Source organism: Mauremys mutica, chromosome 12 (assembly GCF_020497125.1).
Source record: "Mauremys mutica isolate MM-2020 ecotype Southern chromosome 12, ASM2049712v1, whole genome shotgun sequence".
Lineage (NCBI taxonomy): Eukaryota > Metazoa > Chordata > Testudines > Geoemydidae > Mauremys > Mauremys mutica.
The window spans coordinates 66371543-66392379 of NC_059083.1; the positions used below are offsets into that span (position 1 = coordinate 66371543).

At 47.0% G+C, this 20837-nt stretch overlaps 1 protein-coding gene across 8 annotated transcripts in view; it reads right to left on the reverse strand.

The window, feature by feature from the left end:
• Positions 1–20837, reverse strand: part of MGAT5B (alpha-1,6-mannosylglycoprotein 6-beta-N-acetylglucosaminyltransferase B) — a 173900-nt gene that overhangs the window by 98356 nt on the left and 54707 nt on the right. For 6 of the 8 annotated variants that reach the window (XM_044983957.1, XM_044983956.1, XM_044983958.1 and 3 more), the window contains exon 3: positions 11387–11531. In XM_044983957.1, coding sequence (XP_044839892.1) covers positions 11387–11531 — 145 coding nt within the window. Of the gene's footprint in view, positions 1–11386; positions 11532–14601; positions 14731–16158; positions 16276–20837 lie in introns of those variants that run through there. The other 2 variants (XM_044983960.1, XM_044983959.1) reach the window with 2 other exon arrangements.

Here is a 20837-nt window from a genome sequence, read left to right on the forward strand (position 1 = left end):
CTGAATTCTATTCCTGACTCTGCTGTTAACTTGCTACATGACCTTGGACTGCTCCCTTCCCCTCTCAGTGCCTGGTTCTCCTTCCAGCCTTTGCCTGTCTTGTCTATTTAGACTCTGAGCTCCTCAGGGTAGGGACTGTCTCTTATGATGAGTATGGGCAGTGCCCAGCGCAGTGAGGTTCTGATCTTGGTTGTGGGCCTGTCAGTGCTACTGTAACACAAATGATTAGTGATCACATAAACACCCATGTCGGTCACAGCCCTTCAGTCTCTCTAGGTAAAATGGGAATGAAATAAGTCATGGTGTCTCCCCCAGGGCCCCAGCTTGATTCAACCCTTAATACCCAGTAGTCAGAGGGAACAAGGAGGCTGAGACATGGGCTATCACCTTTCCCTTCCCTCCTTGAATGAGAGAGCGATTTACCAACCATACCTAGGGAAAATCTCGCAGCCCAGAGGCCAGGGATCTCCTCAGCTTTGTCTCCTTTTTTCCAACCCCTGCCCCTGGGTGGGTAAGTGGAATTCCAGATTCTAGAATTCTGATACAGTATTTCCCCTAACTAGGTTGTCTTAAGCACTGTCTAGCTAACTCCGGGCAGAGTTTCTGCTGGAGAAGAAGTGATATAGGATGGAAATGACAGTGGGAGCTGAAGGGAAATGACTGGCTCCTGTGTAACCCAAGCCACAGCCGTGTTTTCTTTCTTCCTCTTGACAGAATGAGTCTATAGACCCCGGGGAACAGGGCAGGAAAGAGACAGGCTGGGAGAACACTCACTGCTGCATTTTCTAGTGTCTGGCTTTGGACATCAAGCGATTTATTTATTGATACATTTATTTATTTTTGCTGTTACGCTAATGCAGGCCCTGGACTGTGTGCGTTAAAACCAAAGAGAGGTTTACCAAAGAGCAGAGTGGGGTTACCAGAAATAACGCCACCACAAAACGTGGGCCACAGCCCACACTTACTAGCCAACATCATGTCTTAAGACAGCAGCTAAAGGACTCCCACCACCAACTGAGCCCCATTCTGCTCCGCCTCCCCTGGAAGACCTTGAGTACAATTCTTCACCTTTATCTTCGAGCATTTTTGTCAGACCTTCCAACAGTCACTTAAGACAAGCTTCACTTAACATGGTACTTTACACAGCCCATTTTCATTTGGGGATCACTAAGCCATTAAATGAACCACATGAAACCACCAAATGACCCCATGTGAATTACAGATGGGGAAACCGAGGCAGTGGTCGGCACATCCTAGTCATATATCAAGCTAGTGCCAGAGCCAGGAGTAGAATATAGCAGTTCTGACTCACCAGCCCCTTCATCTGAGGATCACAAAGCACTTTGCAACCACCAAGGAATCCACATAATACCATAGGGAGGTAAACTTGGGTGTAGCCGAGACATAGAGGGATATGCTCAGGGTCACACTCCAATTTAGGGCTAGAGCCCTGAATAGAACCCACTCGCGAGTCCTGCTTTATAATGCTTTTTCACACTGCCTTTACCCCAGTGCAGAAACAAGATCCTGGGGTAGCTGGAAATGATGATCAAGGCTAAGCCATATATAACGTCTGGCAGCATTGTATCTAAAGCCAGACTATCAATGGCAACAATTTAGAAATGAATAGAGCCAAGCTGGCAGACAACTGGATGCAGGAATGTCACCCACTAAGTGTCATTTTTTAAGACTTTAATTACAAGGGGAATCTGGAGTCATGTAACTATTACAGAAACGAATGCTTAACGCGTGAGGAAATTAACTGAACTCTGGCAGTAATTAAGCCTCAAGCTGAATCGTCATTAGCAAATAGTATCTTGCACGGGCCATCCGGTGGGGGGGAAAGGGGGCACCAAACAGTGATGTCCCCATATGCGCCACATCCAGAGGTGATGGTACAGCACTACAAGGCCATCAGCCTTCTTGACCTCATCTCTGTCACTTCCAAGGAGTCCCCATCCTCCGTGTGGCTCACAAGGTTGGATATAATTTCCAATGCAAGCTAATATTTCCCTAGCCCAGTAAATAAGCTCTCCAGGATGCTTCCATAAGTAGTTTTAATTTTGCTTCCCTCTGATGATTTACGAGGGTTGCATTCAATTAACAAGGGTATTGATTTTTCTGCAGCTGGCCAGCACGCTGACTTGGAGTTGTTGTTTTATTATGAACCTTTTATCTCTCTTTCTCTGACACACACTTTTGGGGCGGGGAGAGGGGGAGAGCAAGGGAAAATAAAGACAGCTATAAAATATGGAAGGAGACTTAGATGGACACAGAGTTTCACAAGGTACAGGATAGAAGCCAAACTCCTGAGGTGGTGCACTCAGAGAGACCAGAAAGGGGACAGAGATGCAGCTAGCCCTGTACCTGTGACAGCCATTAAAGATCCCATGGTATTTGTCAACAGAGTAGAACTGTTCACCTTGATGTCCTAGCAGAATTCCGGTGCTGGTAATTAATTACATTCTGTTTACTTAAATTCCCCTTGCAGTTTCTTCTGGGAAAGCCAGTCTTCCTGTTCGAGAAACCCTGGTTGTGCAGTGTGGCTAGATGAAGACTGCTGGCATGGAGCCGCTTTAGAGGTAGCTGCATTCAGTGGGGTGTCTGTGAAATGATTGGTTATACAGATATTCCATAAAGCATCTGGAGGGCCCATTCTCATTCTTCTCCGTGAAGGTGCTTCTATCAATTTGAATTGGGATCTGGTTTCAAGTAGCTGAGCACATTGTAAAAAGCAACGTTGATACAGTGGGATTGTGTGTTGCTGTTTTTCCCAGTTTTACAGCATTGGGTGAGAAATTGATGTGTCGGTATCATTAACCAGAAATGCTTTAAAAAAAAGCCCTTTGACATTAACACAATGTAATTGCATAATCTTCAACTGACACATGAAAGATCAGTCAGTGGCACTCACAGGGACAAGCAGCAGGCTAGAGAGGAAGGACTGCCTAGTGGTTACAGCGCTAGCCATGGCTTGGGAGACAGGGTTCAAGTCCCAGCTCCGCCACAGACTTCCCGGGCAAGTCACTTAGGGAAATCGAGGCACGGAGACACTATCTGTAAAAGGGGGCTAATAGCACTTCCCTGCATCACAGGAGTGTGGTGAGGGTAAATAAATTAAAGCATGTGAGGTGCTTTGTTACTATGTAAGTACTGAAAGACAGATTAATCTAAGTGCACCAGGAAGTTTGCAGGGTGCTGAGATGGGCTGTGTTTGAACAAAGAAAACTTGCCCATCAGAACATGCCTATAGAAGTGATAGGGCTGCAGAGAACTTCCTCGCCCACTGGCTAAGCACTCGGTACAGCTAATCCCAGACGTACCGCCTACTCTTTCCATGGATGATGCATTGGGAAGGATAAACGAAGGGAATTAAAAATCCCGGCACGAGTAGCAGGTCCACATTCCCCTTTCAAAGCCATCCTGGGGCATTTCAAAGACAAATACTAATGTGGCCACCGATGCCTGGGGTAAGTTGGCGGAGGCGTGAACGGAACGGAGAAGTGCAGTCAGGAAGGAAAGGGCCATCTCTGAAGAGAGCAGAGTTGGGAATCTCAGACTGGAAAAGGGTTGATTGTGAGGACTCCAAGCAAACTGGTCTCCCTTGCCCACTGCGATAGGACTATCTGACTCAGCGGAGAAAGGGGACAACTGAGAAAAGCCAAAGAGATGAGCCTGCACGGGGCTATTTTTAATCTTGCTCCCAGCTGCTCCTGCTATTATGGCAGCGGGTCCTGTGGGATCCTGGAGCCACAGCAGGGTCTATGTTAGTTGCATGCAGGGCTCCACTGACAGGTCACAAGATACTCCTCAGTGAGACAAATGTATTGCAGACAATGAGCCGTTCCAGAACCACTGTGCCTTGTCACGAGAATAATACTCTGTGCGGCTGTTAAACCTTCATGAGAGGATCTCAGATTCCTGCACAAACATCAGGCCCGGCAAGACCTCTGAGAGAGAGGGAGGGAGGTGTTCAGAAACACACGACTTCGGTACAAAGGCGACAGGTGTCTCAGAAATACTGAAGATTTTTAAAGCTGAAGCAGAGCCATTAAAAGAACCCAGGAGTCCTGGCTCCTGCTTCGCTTCCCTAGCCAGTAGGAAATACATTTGACTAGAATGTGGGGGGTGAGGGGAGAGGGACTTTCCCATTTCTCTGGATTGTCAGGTCCGCTCAGGGCAACCAAGTCAGGGGACCTGAAGCAGTTGCAGAGCTGAGAACTGCACAAAGTTTTGTAATTCTTATTGTATGTAACCCCTGTGCTGCTGCAGACTGTGCAGCTGCTTCAGACCAGCAGGACTTACTAGGGACAGACCTCTCAGACTCTCTGCACCTCGAAGTCTTTAAACCACAATTTGAGGACTTTAATAGCTCAGACATAGGTTAGGGGTTTGTTACAGGAGTGGGTGGGTGAGATTCTGTGGCCTGTGTTGTGCAGGAGGTGAGACTAGACGATCATAATGGTCCCTTCTGACCTTATAGTCTATGATTCTATGATTCTTCCCAGGGGGAACACAGAGACCCAAAACAGAGAGAGCTTTAAAAAAAATCCCTAAGGCAGTAAGCTTACAGTGGTGCAGGATTCATTTCCAGAAGGACAATTTGATCCACGTGCTCAGCCTGAAGTCAACAATTTGGATTCAAAGAACCGACAATAATAGAAATGAGGGAATTACATGGGCCCCAGGTATACTGGGATGTGATTGCACTGAGTAATTCTAGCTGGCCTGCTTCCCCCGTGCAGCTATTGTGTGAGATATGTTATCACACGGCCTCATAGTGTGTTAGGGGTGCCCAGGGGATTAAGTATTTGTGCTTCAGTTAAATGTTTTATTTGTGTTGGTTCCATACTTGTATTTCTAGATTATATTTCTGTGTTTGCATTCAGATTTGCTGTAATGCTTCAGCTCTTTGTTTCTATTTGTATTTGGGTTTATTTTCCTGGGCCATTTGAAATCCCCATGGACACATTCACGGAGCCGTTACAATACAGGCTCTGGTTTTCCACCATCCAGGAACCCAAACACTAGGAGAAGGTCAGATCTGCCATTACTCCAGTCTCATAAATGGTTCTCTGAGGCAGTGAAATGCCCATGGGAAAACATAAAGGCAACACAACAACAAATACGCACCCAAGGGAACACAACTAGACATGCCCTGTGCACGTAGCCTGAGGATGCATTGCTCATGGACTTTAGAGAGTAGCCCTGTCAAGAGGTGCAAAGGCGAATGAAGATGGGTAAAAGAACATCAGACTGGTAAGGAGTTTGACTGGCCGGGTCGATGACCTTAGGGAAGCATATATTCAAAACATACTTAACAGAGCTGGTCGAAACGCAGAATTTACATTCCGCAGGAAACCTCTGACATTCAAATCAGAATGAAATTTTTAAAAAATCCAAAATTTCATGCACAACATTTTAAAAAATGTCTCATTTAAGGTCAATGAGAACATTCCATTTCAATAAAATCAAAGTGTTTCATTTCTATTTAGAATTTTTAAACGTTTACACTTTCTATATAATAAAAAATAAATTTGAAACAAAAAAATCAAAATGTTCCATTTAGACCTTATCAAAATGCATGAGGGAACCCTGATCCTCAAGTGTCTGAACTGTGAGGGCATTCCAATCTTTCTCTGACACCGACACAAAGTATCAGTGGCCATCTTGAAATGTTATCGTGGTATATATGAGCACCCATCCCTTAGGCTCTTTCCAACAGAGGTCACCAAAAGGTCATCAGATTTCAACCACTCAATTGCCCTTTTAAACTTAAAATCTTGAAATCTGATACCTATGCATTATGGGTCTTAAATATGACCATCATAGGTCAACAAAAGGCCACCAGGCTTTCTAAGGGGACTGTGATTGTTCAAAAGCCATTTGAAGTGATCCTCTTAACGTTCTGTATGCACTTTCTCAAGAGGCTCTAAATACAAGAAATATCCTGGAGTTGAAATGTGATATTTCTATCATACATCATCAGGCTGACAGTTTGCCAAACTGCTATTAATTTCTTCTGCTGGTTGTGAAGCCGCTGAGACTGAGACATAAAAGTAATCTGAAGTTACTGGTTCTATTCACCAGCTATTAGCCAAGAAAATCATCAGAGGTGAGTGAGTCTACCACATGTGCTGTCATGTCCACCCTTATAGTGGATTACTGTTGACACGTGTGTATAGATGACAGGTAGTGCAGGTGGTTACACAACACTTTCCATTATATATAATGTAGATATAAACTACATTTTTAAACGTTAAAACAATATTACTTAGGTTGCTTAAGCCAAGAGCTAAAAAGTCAGGAAATGCCAGACTTAAGGTTGTCCATGCAACTTTCATTAGATCCCCCTTGTGTGTATGCATTATGATGCAGTCTTTAATTACATGATCATATACTACTTTTTTCCACCAAAATAATGGTCAGAAAAGTTTTTAAAGCGGGAAATATTAAACAGACTTAACATAATGCTTCTATGCCCTCAACAACACAGAGATGTGTATTATCTTCATCTCCTGTTTCCAACATCAAGGTTGGGTAGAGCTGCCTTCTACTGGTTTCTCATCTTAGGTACCTAGACTGCCAGCCACCTCCCATTTTACAGATGGGAAACAGAGGCAGAAAAAGGCTAAGTGACTTACCCAAGGTCACATAGGAACTCTGCAGCAGAACAGGGACTTGAACCCCAGTTGCCCCACCCCAGGTTAGGGCCCTAACCACCAGACCATCCTTCCTCACAAATCTATGCATAGACATGTAAATATAAATACAAGGCTAGGTGTGTGTATAGCTGTGTCATAAGAAATTGCGTGATTCCGAGACTGCTCTGAAGGTTTGACTGACACACGATTTGGGATATGTGCATTGTTCACAGGTAGCAAACAGACTGCTGGGGGTCATCCCTCCCAGGCCACACCACATTGCCATGTATTTTGTTTGCAACACAATTTAGAGAAAAGTTACTTAAGGCTACATCTACGCTGCACGCTTCTTTCGGCGGCGTATAGCTATGTACTCAGGTAGCCCCCCAGCACGGAGTTAAGTAGCAGTGTAGATGGTGAGGAATGGCTCAGGCGAGTACAGTACAGATATGCTTCAAGGGAGCGGGGAGGCACCGAGGACATACCCGCCACAGCTCTCTACTTGGCCAGGCCGTACCTTCTCGCTATGCTGCTATTTTTAGCAGAGTCGTGTCCCACTGCCTCCCTGCTGCTGGAACCTTCCCTCTGCACTGAGAAAGAGTCCAGCCGCAGGGAAAGGCTCTGGCAGGGGACAGCAGTGGGCAAAGGCTCCAGCTGAGCCTTTTCCCGCTGCCTTCCCCCTGCCAGGGCTTGTTCTTGCTGCAGTGAAAGGCTCTGGGAGCAGGGAGCCGCTGAAGCCTTTTGGGAGCAGGGAGCTGCTGAAGCCTTTCCCCGCTGCCTCCTCCCTGCCAGAGCCTTTCACTGACCCAGGGAGCTGCACACCAGAGCGTGGACGCAGCCAGGTTTTCACTGCGGCATGTAGCTGCACGTACCCTGCACACCACCGCAAATGGGCCGTAGTGTAGACGTAGCCTCAGACATCTCTTTTTATGAGTGCTCTTTCTCAAACGTGGAAGTTCAGGTTGCTTTACTCGCCATTTCTGCAGGCCTTGGAGTGACAGAAACAATGAGTGTTAATAAATGTTGAAAGCCTTTCAAAATGATGTGAAATGTCTTTTGAGTAAATCATCATGTCACACTTTGAAGGTCTGATGGCATCTCTCGAGTTGTCAGTGTGAAAATGGATGCAGCATATGTATCACTGGGGAGCTGGGAAAGCCAGATCTGCAGTGGGATGTAGCAAATGGTGCTAGTCCTGGCAGTGTGCGTATATTTCATTTAAAATCCATGTCTGTTCCGAGGGTGAATGGTACCAGCTGTGGACCTCAGACTAGAATAAATGTCAGTCTCTACATTTTATTTGATCCTCCTTTGGGGGAGGACAGAGGCTGAAACTACAGAAGGATGGTCTTGTGGACAAGGCTCTGGGCAGGGACTCAGGTGATCTGGGTTCAATTTCTGACTACTACAGACTCCCTGTGTGGCCTTGAGTCCTTCAACTCTCTGTAAAACAGCTATAACAATCCAGTATCTCTAATGCCTATTTAGATTGTAATTTCTTCAGGGCAGGGACTGTCTGTAACTATGGGTTTGTACAGTGCTAATACAACTGCTTTTCAATCTTGGTCGAGACCTCTTGGAAATTACTGTAATACTGCTGCCACTATGACTAATTTTCTCATTTGGATTATAGGTGTATTCCTGGAGGGGAGAGGTTAGAAGGCAGTTTTGATGAACTGGTCAAAGGTGCAAAAAAAAATGCAATTGATTCCATAGTGCCAGGGTTTATTTAATAGTCCAGTGGTTGATTCCAGAGTGGCAGAAATAAATGTGTTATATAGAAGTGTGATGATAGAAATGTATTATATAGACATGATGTAAATGTGTGTATGCTTTCCCTCTTTCCTATCAATATCCCCATACATGCTCATCTATCTATCTATATCTGTAGATCGAGATAGATCTGTTTTTAGTAACATTTAAGCTAGTGAGGTTGTAATGAAAAGAACAGTTGAAAGGTATCAGTGTGTCATTGGGATTTGATGGGCTCCATTGGCCATGGCTGACTACTGCCATTTCTCAAAGGATTACTTCCTGCCTCTCTTCCTTGAAATCCAGAAGGCGGCAGGAAGGGAGAGAGAGGAAAAGCCAGAGAGACTTTTAACCCAGAGGCAATAGCGTCCAAGCAAAGCAGAGAAGAAAGAGGGAGGAAAAAATCTGAGCAAACCTGCAATCTTCATAATACTCTGTCACTCAGTTATTTGCTGCTAACTTAATCAAAGCTTAACTTCAAAGAAGTCAGCAGCCACATTAAGTGGGAACACGGCCTGAGTCTTATTTAAGAGCAGGGCTGGACTTGGGAACTGGAATGGAGCCAAGCACTAGGATCTTATGGGTCTCCTTACCCTTTCTAGTCTCAATAAGCTTTTAACCATTGTGTTGTGAGCTCTGTGTGCATATCTCCCTGGGAGGGGAAAGGCCAGGAAAGAGCGAGGAGAGAGAGCTCCCCGTTTCCACTGTAGGTGGGAAAAATAAGATAATGGTGAGGGAGGGCGAGTGGGCACCATGGATTTAAACTCCATGTAGCTGGTGATAATCAGAGGCTTAGCTTGCTAAGACGGCCATGGGGAGCTGTATTACAGGCAGGGATTCAAATGTTTTCTGATTTCCTGTCTCCTCTCTTTCTTTCTCTCCTTCTCATCCCTACCTCTCCCCTTTCCAGGGCTCAGCAGCCTCTCTGCGGGCACATGGTCATGATTATTCATATTACCGCAAATGCCTAAAGGCCCAGTGAAGATCAGAACCCTGCTGTGCTAGGTGCTGTACAAACACATCATAAGAGGCAGTCTCTGCCCTGGAGAGCTCCCACTTTTGAAAGGGTTAGTAAATAACCAACAGAGGTTTTAAGAAATGACTATTCAACAATTAGACGTTGTTACAGAGTCCAACCGATTGACAGGTGGCTTATAATCCTGGCTTATATCTATTTATAATATCTTCTATCAACATGCTTATAATGTTCTGTAACACATGCTACTCGCGTCTGGAGGTTGCTTGTAATATCTATTAATCCTTCTTAAATGAAAGTTTAATATCAAGAGTGACCTATTTAAGAATGTTACATTCTTTCTTTTAAAATGTTAGTTTAAATTAGAGGGGGGGCACCTGATTCACAAAGCTGGGATCTGAAGGTGTTCCCCTCTAGGAGGGGGAAGAATGGCCCAGTGGACAGGGTGCTAGTTTAGGACTTTGGAGACCTGTGGTCAATTCTGTGCTCTGCCACAGACTTCCTGTGTGACCATGGCCAAGTCACTTAGCCTCTTTGCATTTCTGTTGTAAGAGGGGGATAACAGTACGTAATTTATATGGCCCTCATCACCATCTTTAATGGATTTATCCTCACAGCACCCCTGTGAGACACAGTCATGCTATTATCCCCATGGTACAGGTGGGGAACTCAGGCACAGGGAGGCTAAGTGATGTGCCCAAGGTCACACAGGAAGTCTGTGGCAGAGCACAGAATTGAACACAGGTCTCTCAAGTCCTAAACTAGCTCTCTAACTCTGGGCCATCCTTTCTATTGCCCTACTTAATAGGAGTGTTTTGAGGATGAAGGCATTAAATGCACTCTGATACTACAGTAATGAGAGCCATATAAGTATCATAGACAGGGAGTCTGTTTTGGGTTCAGTTCTAGTTTAAATAAAGGGTGGGAGGGGAGAAACGTTTTCACTAAATTCACAACAGTTTAATGGAATCCCAAACTGACAGACAGACACACACAGAGTTCTAACAGTTTCACAGAACCCCAGACCACATGGGCTCTGCCATTGCTGCTCACAGCAGCCCTGCCAGCTGTTCCTGACACCATGCAGGGGCGGCTTTAGTGCGGATTCAATAGCACCCACAAAAAGCATGAAACCAAGGGTGCAAAACCAGGCACACATACGCTTCTCCTGGCCCAGTGCAGCGGGGAGGCCCTAGGAGAAGGAGGTTGGAAATCGAGCCCACCCTGCATTCACCCCGCTGTGGCAGCTCCTGTCCCACAGGGCTGGTCCTGGCTTCCCACTCCAGGCATTGCAAGCTGGCACATGAGCTCACTGTGCCACTCAGGTTTGGCCTGACTACCCCTCCATCATGACAGAGGGATGGCTGGGCCAAACTTGGGTGGTGCTGCAAGCCCACATGCCAGGCCGCAATGCCTGGTGTGGGGAGTTGAGCACAGCCCCCTGGGACAGGAGTTGCCCTGAGCGGGGGAGTGTGGGGTGGGCTTGCTTTGCAGCCCAGAACCCTCCGGGAACCCCCCTCCACACCAGGCTGGGATTAAGGCTGCAGAGACATGGGAGAGGGTGCTGATACGGAGGTCAGTGCCCCTTCGGCAGTTTAGTTTAGTGCACCCATTGAATCAGGAGGCTACATTTGTCCAGCACCAGGTAGTGGTAATGTCTGGTTCGCGTAGCTACATTCTGGCAGCAGTAGCTCTGCACTTGAGAAATTATTCCAGTTCGAGACACTCAGGCGGGAAACACGCTTTTTCTGGGGATGTGCTGAGCCTCCACATAAGAACAGCAGCCCGGCTAGTAGCAGCAGGACCCCCTAAGCTCTCATTGTCTGGATCCTGCGAAGTACTGAGCATGCCCAGCTCTCACGGCCAGCAATGGCATTGGAGGGCACCCAGCATCTCGCTGGGATCAGACCTTTCAGTGTGGGCTCAATGACCTCCTCTCTTGTAAACGGAGCCAGGTGGGTTTGGAGGAAGGGGTTCCCTGATCCCAGCCGGCTCCATTCCCGCTGCCACTGACCTGTCCGGAAGAAAACGTGCCTCTTCCCCTTTCCGGAAGTCAGTGCTATTCTCCAGCCTGGCTAGTACGTCCATCCTCTTCACCATCATCTCCAGCATGTCGCTCATCTTCCGCAGCACCCCTCTGGACTCCAGCGCGCCCATCACTGCAGTCACACAAAGAGCAAGAGAGAGGCTAGAGCAGGGCTTGGCACTCAGGGGGGGACAGTCATTTGTTTTGTCAAGATGGGAAGGAGCGGGTCAGCGACCGTGAAAGTGATGGATTATCAGCACTCGCCTGGGCCAGGGAGCGGGTGAGATGATGACGTGAAAGCTTCCCTATACATCCCTGCCCATGCATCTCAATCCTGGCCCACAGCAACCCCCTGCTATTCCTAGTCTGGGACCTACAGCTCTGCCAGTCATGATTGCATCCCCCCAACCCCTGCTCTTCCATTCCGAGGCTCTCCACCCACAGCCTTGCCAGTGTACCTCAGTCCTGGTCCACAGCAGCCCTGGGTTACAACACTAGGAATGCACCTCAGCAGGCAGATATCAGGTCTCCTGATCTGTACCACCCCGCTGCTATTTCACTAGTGAGCACTGAAGGGTTATGGGGTTTTATAAATATAAACCTGGATTCAAATGTCATTTGGTCACAAGTACAATGAGTTTGGTGGTCTCAGTCTAGATGCCGTGTATTCATGTTGCAAAGGCAGAACACAGCTTGACCTAATGGGCTGTCTTTGCTCATGTCACCAAGAGATGCTGCTTCCTAGAATAATCAAGCAGATGTGTGGAAGGCAGGGATGGAGGGGGCTGGAACTCAGGTCCTGCTTTGCTCAGGTGTGCCAGTCTCTATACGGAAATGCATCTGCCTCTTCCATGTAGCTGTCTGGAATTTTGACTTGGCAAAACCCACTCAGAACACAGGCCCAGTTGGGTTACCCTGGCTGGAGCATTCCGCCATGCAGCCCTTAGTAAACACCTAGAGATTGCATGCGGGGGAGTTTGTAAGCTCCTAACCCCAGCTGGAGTTCAGCTGGTGGGATTGGCAGCCCTTGTGACTGCAGCGTCTCTCTCTCTCTATATATATATATATGTATATATAAATGTCTAGCTCTTTAAAAAAATATATCACCATGTTATTTCCTCACTAGTATCTGCAGCAGTGAGTTCCACTGGTGAGTTCCACTGATTTCTTAGGCATTTCCTTTTATCCTTTTAACCGTGCTGCCTCCTATAACTTCACAGAGTGCTCCCTTCTTCTTGTAGAAAGGGATAGAACAAATAGGATCTTTTTTTTCTAGATCCACCAGGCAAGGGGCCAAGGCTCCTTATTTTCAGCCTTGTCCTCTCACCTTTTAGTGACCTGCAGTCCCTATTATGGAGCCAGTGGAAGGGGAATAAGTTCCTATTTCATCTCACTTCAGTTCACTCCAGGCTGGTTTAAAAAAAAAAAACCCACCCAAACAACCCTAACTAATTCTGGTCAGCTTATCTCCTCTATTCCACACCTGTGCACGCTTTAAAAGGTACCACACATTTCATTTATGAAGCAGCAGGAGGCTAACAGAGGATGCTGGGCACATCAGAAGTACACTGGGCATCACGGATGGATATTTAAGTTATGCACATCTTGTCCCTTTGAGATGCAAACCTGGGATCTAGATTTTGAACACCCCCAGAGCTCCAGGCGGTGGGGGAGGGGGATCTTCTGAGCTGGAATTTTGGTTGGCATCTGGGCTTCAGCATTGCTCAGACTTCTTCCCCCCGCCCGCATCTACTACAAATATCACCCCTTGGTGTCTACTGCCCATGCCTTGTGCCTGTCATGTCTCACATGCACTCATATTACTGACAATAGCACGTCGGCGCTGCCAGCCCTGCGGAGCCTGTCCGGGTGAGGAAGAGCAATGGTGTCAGGCTGCCTACAGGAGGGGTGACCAACGTGCAGGCCAAGGGCCAGGGTACGCCCTGTAGCAGCTCGCTCTCTTTAACCGTAGGGAAAGGACATAGCTAACCAAGGCAGCCTTTACTGCTGGTAAGGTCAAACAACAAGCAAATTCCATTCATCAAGGCAGGGCCGCCCAGAGGGGGGAGGGGGGAAGTGGGGCAATTTGCCCCAGGCCCCGGGCCCTGCAGGGGCCCCCACGAGAGTTTTTCGGGGCCCCTGGAGCAGGGTCCTTCACTTGCTCCGGGGGCCCTGGAAAACTCTTGCGAGTCCCGGGCCCCTGGAGCTTCTTCCGCTCCACGTCTTCGGTGGCAATTCGGCAGCGGGGGGGTCTTTCCGCTCCGGGACCCGCCACCGAAGTGCCCCGAAGACTCGCGGTGGGGGGTCCTTCCACCCCGGAGTGCCCCAAAGTGCCCCGAAGACCCCCCACCGCCGAAGACCCCAGGCCCCCTGAATCCTCTGGGTGGCCCTGCATCAAGGGGGGACAAAGCCCAGCCTGCATCTGTGTGCTCAATTTTATAGTCAAATGATAGACATGTATATGCATGTTAGAGCCCACCCTGGGGGAAGCTGAGAACTTGCCATAGCTGCTCCAATGTTGCAAAGACCTTCCCCATGCTTTCTTCTGACTTATGCATCAGCCACAAGATCACCCACCTCTACCACCTGAGGTTAAGGAGAACTCTTCTAGCAGTGAGTAAGCAGCAGGGTTACTGGGGCTATTTAGTAGATGGACATAATCATACACACTAGGATGTTGCAGGGGCATCATTTGCTATGGGAAAAGGGGGCAGTTGCTCCCCTAGACCTTGGTTTGTCCCCAGACTTTTCATTGGTTTATATGCTCCGCTTCTCCCCTGCCACCAACTTTGCAGGACATAATAATATAATCTTCTATTTGCTGACATCGTTTTGCCCTTCCCCCATTCCTCCTGGGATGGCGTGTCATGTGATGCTGACAGATTTGAAAGTCAAGGATCAGGACTAAGAAGAGGGCATCTATAAGTCATTTTTCTGAACATCAACACTCTTTGGAGAGTCATATTGATACAACAGATAATAACTGGGAAAGAGCCATCACAGTCAGCAGGCTGTAGACAGTAATCTGCACCGTCTGAAACCTCGACAGAGCCACTCGATAAAATGTTTGCTCCAAAACAGCCTAGCTAGTGAGTACATAACACTGTAAAAAGTCCTTAAGGGGGATTTACAAGATAACCCTCAGCAGCCATTGTACAGCTGTTACTGAACCCTGAGACTCACCCCTGAGACGTGTCACCTACCTTTGACTGAGATTTGGTGCACTGACACATCATTTTACGATAGCATTAAAAAAGAAAAAAATCAGACCCAGAAAAAGCAAGCAAGTAACTCAGAAAAATAATTCCTATCTCATGTGGGTTCAACCCAGCCTCCTCACCCTAAATATTCAATGCATTAATTATGTGAGACTACAGCTGTACCTCTTCTGTTGAAATCATTGGGTGTGACAAGTCTCAAGCTTCCTGCAGCTCTGAAACTGTACCCACATGGCTACGTTTGCAAACAGCAGAACCTACGTTGCATCTGCAAAATATTTGCACGTGCAAAACCATGATTGCACAAAACACACATTTTGGGGGGAGCAAAATAGACCACCAGACTGAAAATAAGACACAGATTTTTCTCGGGCTAATTAACCACTGGAATAATTTCCAAGGGCTGTGGTGGATTCTCTCTCACTGGCAATTTTAAAATAAAGATCAGATGTTTTTGGTCTAGTTCAACCTTTCAGAAGTGGTGTGCGGAGTCTTCATTTATTCACTCTAATTTAAGGTTGTGTGTGCCCTTAATACATTTTAACGTTTTTAGAAGGTCTCTTTCTATAAGTCTATAATATATAATTAAACTATTGTTGTATGGAAAGTAAATAAGGTTTTCAAAATGTTTAAGAAGCTTCATTTAAAATTAAATTAAAATGCAGAGCCCCCCGGACCGGTGGCCAGGACCCAGGCAGTGTGAGTGCTGCTGAAAATCAGCTCCCGTGCCGCCTTTGGCACATGTTCCGTAGGTTGCCTACCCCGATCTAGTTCAAACAGGAATTAATTCATGGAAATCCTATGGTCTGTACTCTGCAGGAAGTCAGACTAGATAATCACAGTGCTTCCTTCTGGCCTTAGAATCTGTGAACTGCAAGTTCAGTGTCACATGGATTCATGTGACGTGTCATGCTTATGCACACACCTGTATGCAGTTGTATTGCATGCTTATTTTTCACAATGGCTAGTCAGTGCTGAGGTATTGGGTTCATCACAAGCCATGAATTATTAAGCACCTAGAATTGCCTAAGGACAAAATGCATAGCGTTAATTAAATGCCTGACTACCACCTGGAGTCCTGATTTTGCAGAGAGCTCCATGTGGGGGCTGGAGTCTGCCCAGGTGGAGTTTGGAGCCGGGTCAGAGCTCTGAAGAGCTTCCTAGGCTGTCAAGGTCCAGTTTGCAGAGCTGCTGAGTGCCTACCACACGCACTGACTTCAGTTACAGCTGCAGACACTGGACCCTTCTAAAAAGCAGGACCCACTATGTATCTCAAGCTGGGCACTCAGCATGAAGGGGCACTTTTGCAAAATGTGAGCCTGAATAATTGGACTGCATTTTGGTGAAGGGCATTCCAGCCAGGTGCTTTGTGATGCCTTAACCAACAGTGGCCTGTCAGGCTTCCAAAAGCCAATTTCCCACATCAGAGAGGAACTAGCCCCGATCGCTTCCTCCCGCACATGCTGCACAGGTCCAAGGTCATGGGCACAAATCACAAAAGAGAGGACACGGGCTGGAGTGAAGAAAGTTAATTTTCTTTACCACATAAAACATTTGGGAGAAGTCCTGTCTGGTGACCGTACTGGTGAGGTCAGGAATTTAGGACACAGTGGAATAGCTCAAGGTGGGAGACCGAGGTAAATGTAGACGTAATAGCAGCCAGTGGAGATGAAGATGGATTGTAGCCACTGCACTTTTATGTGTCTCCGGGGGAGGTGTGTGTGTAAAACCTCAGCTGAGAGGGATTTCTCAGAGGGGAATACAGCTTGAAAATGCAATAGCTAGACAGCCTAGATGATTCACAGCTGCTGCTGTGGCTGCCACTCAGGGCTGGGCTGTCGCCCTGTTTTATGACTGGATTGTATTTGTTTAATTAGAGGGGCTCAGTTAGCATTGCAGTTCATTTGAAATCTAAATGGCTGCTTGCAAGGCCTAGGCAGAGCAGCAGAGCTGTCCCCCTACAAAGACAAAAAGAGTCTGTCACCAGCAGAGGCAAATCGCTATTTAAAGTCCTGAAACAAGGAGGTGAAGCTGGGGGGGAGGAGAGAGGTATTTTTAAGTACTAGAAGGAAATGGCTGTAATGCAACCTCCTTCCCAAAGGAAGAACAAACCCAGCTGGTCCCTTTGCTTTTCCTGGTGGGTGACTTTGAAGGAGAACTACACAAAAAGTCAGCCCTGATATGGCAGAGTGAAGCAGACAGGACAGGAGGGGAGGGAAAATAGCATTAGATAAGTACATATATCTGCCCAGTCTGGAGATCTGACTATTTGCATATTACATTTATTGATGGGTTTTTCTATGCCTCTAACCCATCACCTTAGTCTGAAAGCCTCAGGAACAATAAAGATTTTCTTCTTTTCATTCCTCCCTCAGCCCCACCCCGCTGAGATGGGTCAGTATTAGACCTGTTTTGCAGATGGGAAACTGAGGCACAGAGCCATTATGGGACTGGATTTTCCAATGAGCTGCACTTACATTTAGGCACCAAAATAGGTAGCCAGGTTTCCCAATGTGCTCAGCATGGTTGGAGCTGAGCTCTTTAGAGAATCTGTCTTCACGGGGCTCACCCAAAGCTCTTGCCATCTGACAGTAACTCTCCTGTGTGACTGAGATGAATCATCCAGGTTGTTTAGGTGATAAATTCCTCAGGGGAAGGGGCTGAGTCTCCCTTTCTATTGTACAGCACCTTGCATGCTTAATCATAGACTATCAAGGTTGGAAGGGACCTCAGGAGGTCATCTAGTCCAACCCCCAAACATGTGATCAGCACAACCCAGATGGGACTTGAACCCACAAACGCCACCTCCAGAGCCTGATACCTTATCCATTAAGCCACTGGGTCATACTGCTGACATGCTGTCTAAACCACCTGTGAGGAAAGTAGCTGGTTTTCTCCCCGACCCACCTCTTCCACCATCAGAGACCCAGTCTCCCTCCCCTGTGTTGGGGTGAGGCTGGCCATTTCTGCAAGCGCAGCTCCCAGCAGACTGGCATCTTCAGGAGAGATGTTGAGAGGCTTATCCACTAGGATTGAAACATCAGTTCGGAAAGCTCCTCCGGCTTTAGAAAGCGCTTCTGGGAACGGCATTGGCACGAGCAACGGATTAAAGAGGGCAAGTGAGCAACAGGCAGTTCCCTGCATGACACACACACATCTCCAACTGCAAGAGGGTGGCAGGGCTGCAGGGCCAGAGGCAGCCACTGTTCGCAGAGGCCGTCTCTGTGTATGGATTATAATTGTATAAGCCAAAACCTGGATGAGTTCCCAGGTCCTGGGCAGTGAGAATAATACCCTCTGGCAGGTAGAATATTTGATGAGAACGCCTATGAAAATCAAATCAATGTGCAGCTAAGTTTTAGCCTCCTCTCTCCCCTCACACACTTGATTTCATTGGGCTCTGCAGTCTGCCAGAATTTTCCCAGAGGGCAACAGCTGCTTAGTGAGGAGGATAAAGTGAGCTCCAGATCGGCCCCTTTGAACAGGGCCAGAGCAGGCTCTTTGGACAGGGTGGTGTAGGACACCTCGCTACACACTTTCTACCTCTGCTTGGATGGGTAGAGTGGCTGTGGTTTATCCAGGAGAGGAAATGCTTTCCATTTCTATGCCACTGTTAGCCTGAATCCAGCCCCTGGCTACCAATTCCAGCAGGAAGAAGTACATTTATTGTATTTATAGGAGCACTTAGAGCCCCCAGCCCCACTGTGCTAACTAAAAGGCAGCCCATTACCCAAACTGCTTCCACTCTAAATAACAAAGATTATCATCTCCTATAGACGGACAAGAACCTGATGACCAGAGCAATTAAGTGACTTGCCCAAGGTCACATAGGAAGTTTGTGGCAGAGTAGAGGGTTGAACCTATCCCTTCTAAGCGCTGTCTAGTGTCTTAGCCACCACCCATTCTCCCATGAGCTGAAGTGCTGATTTAGCAGATATATTAACCCAATCTGTTTATAATGATCCACTTTCACAGACATTTTTTGAGAGATTTCAAGACACCTTTCAATAGCAAAGCTCCCCAGGCTGCACTGTCAGAAACTGATGGGGGATTTGCTCCTTTTAAAAAAAAAGGGGGATGGGGAGAGGATATTAAAAATAAACAAACCAAAAAACCTTCCCTGGATAGTCTTATCATGCAGCACTTTCCCTGCCAGAAAGTGAGGGATCGAGGTGGGACACATCACCCTCCCCTGAGTCTCTAACAGGCAAAGTTTGAAGCTTCCCCTTGCTGAGTGTTCTCTGATTCTTTGGGTTTTGTACCAGCAGCCTAAGAAGGATAATGAGAAATATTGGACGTTTCTTGGCAATGGTTATTATGGCTCTTGGAAAGTGTGTCTCATTAAAAAAAAACAGAGGGGGAAAAAAGTGCTGAAGCCGCTCTCTTAAAACGCAAGAGCCAGGATTAATTTGCTCTAAACCTGAAGCACAGTTCTGGCCACCCGCAGAACTGATGCTCAGCTGGGCTGACAAAGGAAGAGCAAATCAAGTAACACAAAAGGGATTTCTGCAACGCAACTGGAGCAGGCAGAACTCATTTACCAGCCAGGAATGTAACTCAAAGGGTACGTCCGCACTGCACCTAGGGGCCTGCTTCCCCGCTCGGGGAGATAGACTCAAGCTAGTGTGCTAAAAATAGCAGTGCAGCCATGGCAGCAGAACTGGTGGCTCAGGTTAGTGGCCCAATTACATGGACCCAGAGGGTTGGGCTAGACAGTACATGGGTGGCTAGCAAGAGCTGCTGCCCATGCTGACATGGCCACGCTGCTATATTTAGCATACTTGCACAAGCAGAGCTAGTACGTCTGGGAAGCACCCTCCCTGCTGCACTATAGACACACCCAAAGAGACACCCTCAGGCAAATGCTTCGCATCTCTTTATACAGGGATCCATTGTGGAGTCACCCACAAGTCCTGTGCAAAAGGCAGCATAGAATTGTGCAACCCCAGAATCAGAGCAAGGAATGAATTGCCTCAGACACTATTGTGTCGCAGTTTGGTGCCTGGTTTCCTCTTTGTTCCAAGGAGGGAAGTAAGCTGCATGAGATCTTTCCTGGTGCCTGGTAAGGGAGGGAGTCAATGTTTTGCTTCCTCCCTCCCGACCCTTGCGCTCCCAGCACCCACATAGAGGCTTCTCACCCCTACACTCTGTGACCCATGATGCTGGCAGAGCACACAGTACGGGAGAACCTTACAACCTCCCCCACATGGGTGCATACCACAGCTCACAGTTTAGCCAATGGTGTTGCACAAATTTCCCCGAAAGATAACCTGCAATTTTCCTGCATTTTCTTTCCCACCATCACACTGAACTGTAGCATCACAGCCTGAAAGAAGGAGGAGGAACAGCCTAATGATTAGAGCAGGTCATACATGTCAATACAACAATGTTCCTTGTGGAACTAGAGCCTTTTGCAGTTGGGGTGAAATTCATCCCAGGGAGAAGAGCCAGCTCAAGGTCTATGCACCACTAGAATAGGTGCAAAATGAGCCTTTTATATAGACTTTGTGCTGGCCTCTACCGTGGGGGGAATTAAATTCACTCTCATTGAATACAGTTTGGACGGCCATCCTCAGCCTATTGATGGGTGAACAATTCACTGTGAATAATCAATCATGGCCATTTGTGCAGTGATTGGTCATCTTAGTCACATGGTATTTCTTCTGTTTTTCTATCTAGAAGGATACAGTGTTTTAAACAATCAAATAGCAATCAAGGAATCACAAATAAACTGCACTTCCTGTTACACATTTCTGGGCAAAAAATTAGTTCTGCTGAAATGTGTGAAAGCATCGGGGTTTGCAGACATTTTCGCCAATGGTGAAAATCACTGTGAATGGTGAAAATTCATCAGTAGTTACTGAGTCTTAACGAATAACAACTAATAGGAATCCAAACCCAACTCAACACAAATGTTAGCTGATCTGGGTTTGGGGGGTTGTTACTATTCAAACATCACTGCTAAATACAAAGGAGAAAGCTCCTAATTAGCCTTGATAATCAACAACAATGGCAAAGAAAACACATATAGAACTGCACAATGGATTAATTGGAGTTTGCAAAAGTCTACCAGTTTTTTGACAGTTCCCCCAAGTGGCAGACACTCTTTAAAGGCAATCCCTGAATCAACAGAGTTTTTCATAGCAGTGCTATGAAATAATGATTGCAATCAATCACATTTTACTGTATCTCATGAGACATGCTAGTCACCACAATGGAGG